Source organism: Chrysoperla carnea, chromosome 1 (assembly GCF_905475395.1).
Source record: "Chrysoperla carnea chromosome 1, inChrCarn1.1, whole genome shotgun sequence".
Lineage (NCBI taxonomy): Eukaryota > Metazoa > Arthropoda > Insecta > Neuroptera > Chrysopidae > Chrysoperla > Chrysoperla carnea.
Window position 1 is genome coordinate 42,319,510 of NC_058337.1, and position 3,927 is coordinate 42,323,436.

Here is a 3,927-nt window from a genome sequence, read left to right on the forward strand (position 1 = left end):
TATATAATTTGCGCCTTCAGACGTGAACTGTGATGTTTTCAAAAAAAGGTTTCAAACAAAAGTTGTTTATTTTTTTATAAGGAACATTTTTTTTAAATTAACTTTGCGGACCCAAAAACTAGTTGACCTATGTTGCCCATTTACGAAATCAACCTCACTTTTTATGTTCTGAGCAAAAATTTCAGCTTGATATCTTTTTTCGTTATATATATTTGAATTATCGTCTTGTCAGATATATACAGACGGACCAGACAGGCAACCGAAAATGGACTACTTAGGTGATTTTATGAACGCCTATATCAAAATTTTGTTCGTAGCATCAATATTTTTAAGCGTTACAAACTTGGGACTAAACTTAGTACACCTTGATATACGTATATACATGGTATAAAAAGTGTTACTAAATATTTTAAAAAAATTTTTTAAAAGAATTAAAAATCATTTTTAAATTTTCTATTAACTTAAAATAATTTAAAATTTACATATTGTTTTTCCATGAACGCTCATAGCAAAACAGGTTGGTGAATGAATGTCCTTAAAATCCTCTTATAGTACTACCCTTGAAAAACAATCTAGTTTTAGTTTTCAAGAAAATATTCGGAAAATAATCGCCCCCTTTATCTCGGAATGAATTAAAAATTTTTAAAAAGAACACACACAGTACAGGGCATCACTCAGATGTTACAGGAAAATCTAAGCGAAAATTATACTCTGGATTCTAAGATTAGAGTTAGAGCAACTAGCACCGATTTACCATATTATTTTATAATTATTAGTACAAAATGTAAATAAATGATATAATGTATTTATACAGGGATACAAGCGAATAACCACGCAAAATTTAAAAACGCATTCCTTGTGTATTTGGAATCGCATTTTTAAGTCAAAAACATCTTATATTATATAACATTTGCCGAAAACCCAATGGGAAAGGAATAACGTGCGATAAATTTAAGAGAATGTCGAAAAAAATATTTAAAATGAGGTGATCTACTTCATTAACTATTTAAAATATTGAATTGTCATCGGTCCTTGATAAGTATGCCAAATTTCGAGTTAACTCGACGAAGGGGGTCAAATGTCATAATCATGATCAAAGCTTCCTTTACCTACATACTACCATACAAACATATTAACATACTAACATACGTATGAAGCTAATAAAAGCGTATTTAAAAAAAATCTATATCGTACATCGTATATTCGATGTTTTTATAAACGACCTGTATATCAAAATCAATTCCTTATAACAATTTTTGTTTGACTAGAGGTCAAGTAATGTTAAACGTATATAAACATGCAATTTTTCTTATGAAAACACATTAAAATTATGAAAATATTAAATAAATTTAATTTCAAAATACATATATTAATTGATTTCTTTAAAAAGTAATTATCAAGGATTTAATTGTTTAAAAAACAGGAAAGGTCAATAATAGTTCATTTTGTGAGCAACTCTAAAAGGTAGGTAATTGTGTTCTTTTTTAACTATCTATTATTTTATCTTACGTTCTCTATTTTAAATAAAATTAAAATTTGATGACAAAAATCTTCTAAGTTTACCTGAAAATACTAATACTTGAAATGTAAAACTTAGGTACTTTATGCCATGGCGTTGTTGGCGTAGGCCACAGCTGACCTCTGTAGAAACAAACAATCGTATCGATGATCAAACTAATTTGCGATTTGACAGGTATATGGATGGCATGAAATACTATTCCAAAAAAAAAAACTTTACTGATCACAAATTGTGTAATTTAAGTAAGGAACTTTGAATAAAAAAATATTTATATGAATATATAGGGGAAGCGTTGGAAAGATAAAATTAATTTAGTTTTACAACGGTTCAACTGTAATTCTAGAATTTTTCACGGTATAATACACTGGTATATTATACTTTCATTCGACACAAGTCCTGCGATCTATCGAAGTTTTCTATTTCATCGAGAAATATCTTAATTTGCAAATATAAGATTTTTACCGAACAAGCAAGCATGCAGACAAAGAAGAAAGCGACTTAATAAAATTGCGGTAGTAACAAAAAATTAGTACGTTTATGGAATTTAAAATAGGAGAATAATCTCTAACGACTTTTAGCTCTTCTAAAACTAAAATATTGGATATGAATCAATATCTATATTCTTTTACATAGTCAGTCGAATAATAATACCAAGCGCTTAAACTATCCTTTGATGATTAAACTGGGTTTGCACCTATTGATATTGATGTTTTTTATAAATTGTTTCGGTTAATTTTATTCTAATCATAATCCTATGTTATTTTATCAAAACCAACCATGTAAAATACGAAAAAAATCCTGCATAAATAATTTCATAGAGTTTTAGATTACCAATGAAAATGACCACAATAGACAACTTGACAGCAGTGCTACACAAAAAAGGAGATATGCGATTGGAACAGCGTCCAATTCCAGTGCCTAAAGATAACGAAGTGCTAGTAAGAATAGAATCTGTTGGAATTTGTGGAACAGATGTGCATTTATTAGCACATGGAAGTGTTGCAGGCTTTATAGTTGAAAAGCCAACAGTGGTTGGTCACGAAGCAAGTGGTATCGTTGATAAAATTGGTAAAAATGTTAAGAATTTAAAACCAGGTGATCGCGTTGCAATTGAACCCGGTGTACCTTGCCGGACGTGCACATTCTGTAAAACTGGCAAATACAATATTTGTCCGGATTTAAAGTTATGCTCGATACCACCCACGAATGGAAATTTAACCAGATACTACACACACGCAGCTGATTTTTGTCACAAAATACCCGATAATGTATCATTAGATGAAGCTGCCGTTTTGGAGCCTTTGTCGGTTGCAGTTCACGCATGTCGCCGAGGTAACATCCAGGTTGGCGACATCGTACTGATTTTGGGTGCTGGGCCCATTGGGTTAGTTACTTTATTAGCGGCAAAAGCTATGGGTGCTTTAAACATTGTAGTCGTTGACATAATTGACAAAAAATTGGAGAAAGCGAAAGAATTGGGTGCAACTCACATAATTAATAGCAAAATCAATACAAATGTGAAACGTCATCTTCTAGAATTGTTAAATGATTTACCAAATAAGACAATGGACTGTGTTGGAGCAGAAGCAACAATTCGTTTAGGTATTGAAGTGACGCGTCCTGGTGGCAGTCTAGTTGGTATTGGTTTAGCAGCAGATGAAGTTAAAATTCCAATAGCGTATGCTTTCTCACGTGAAATTAATATAATTGGAGTTTTTGCTTATTGTCATGATTATCCAATAGCACTTGAATTGGTTGCAAGTGGTAATGTTAATGTAAAACCTTTAATAACACATCACTACAACTTGGAAGAAACTTTAGAAGCATTTGAAACTGCTCGTACTGGACGAGGAAATGCAATCAAAGTTCTGATACATCCAAAATAATATTTAAAGAAAAGTTAAAATACTAATAATGGTTATCTGTGCCGCTAAATCGAAAAAAATAGACCGAAAAATTTATAGACTCTAGACTACAGAGTGTATTGTTGTAATTGCGAGTTGATTGGGTTGAGTTTGTCGATTAAAGAGGAGATGGTTGGGTTCTGAAATTTTTATTCCTTGCGTTCAAAAATGAGATACTATATATTACAGAAATTTTTTTCGTTCTATTTTTTCCGGGTCAGTTTTTTTTTCGGTCTATGTTTTCCTAAATCCGTTTGTGCCACATAAGAAGCCAGATAATAAAATAAAAGAACTTTTAGTTTTCAATAAAATGAAATGGTTGAAAAACTAGTTGAATTATTTAATTATAAAATTAAAAATTTTCCTAAATACAAAATAAATTAACTTTATTTTGTTTCTAGGATATATGTATCCATACAAAAAAAAATTGTGTTCAATATTCAGTAATAACCAAAATAAATTAAATTAAATAAAACAATAAATTCTATGAAGACTTTATTTACC

The 3,927-nt window shown here is 30.3% G+C and overlaps 1 protein-coding gene across 3 annotated transcripts; it reads left to right on the forward strand.

The window, feature by feature from the left end:
* The first annotated feature begins 1,333 nt into the window (after positions 1-1,333).
* On the forward strand, positions 1,334-3,717 carry LOC123304945 (sorbitol dehydrogenase-like). Of its 3 annotated transcripts, none has more exons than XM_044886503.1 (3): positions 1,334-1,464; positions 1,598-1,761; positions 2,338-3,717. In XM_044886503.1, exon 3 carries the CDS (start codon positions 2,353-2,355, stop codon positions 3,403-3,405), a length of 1,053 nt encoding a protein of 350 aa, XP_044742438.1. In that variant the 5' UTR covers positions 1,334-1,464; positions 1,598-1,761; positions 2,338-2,352; the 3' UTR covers positions 3,406-3,717. The 3 variants fall into 3 exon arrangements, with proteins under 3 accessions (XP_044742438.1, XP_044742439.1, XP_044742437.1); XM_044886504.1 differs by having other exon boundaries at positions 1,598-1,693; XM_044886502.1 differs by lacking the exon at positions 1,598-1,761 and having other exon boundaries at positions 1,374-1,464.
* Positions 3,718-3,927: the final 210 nt, after the last annotated feature.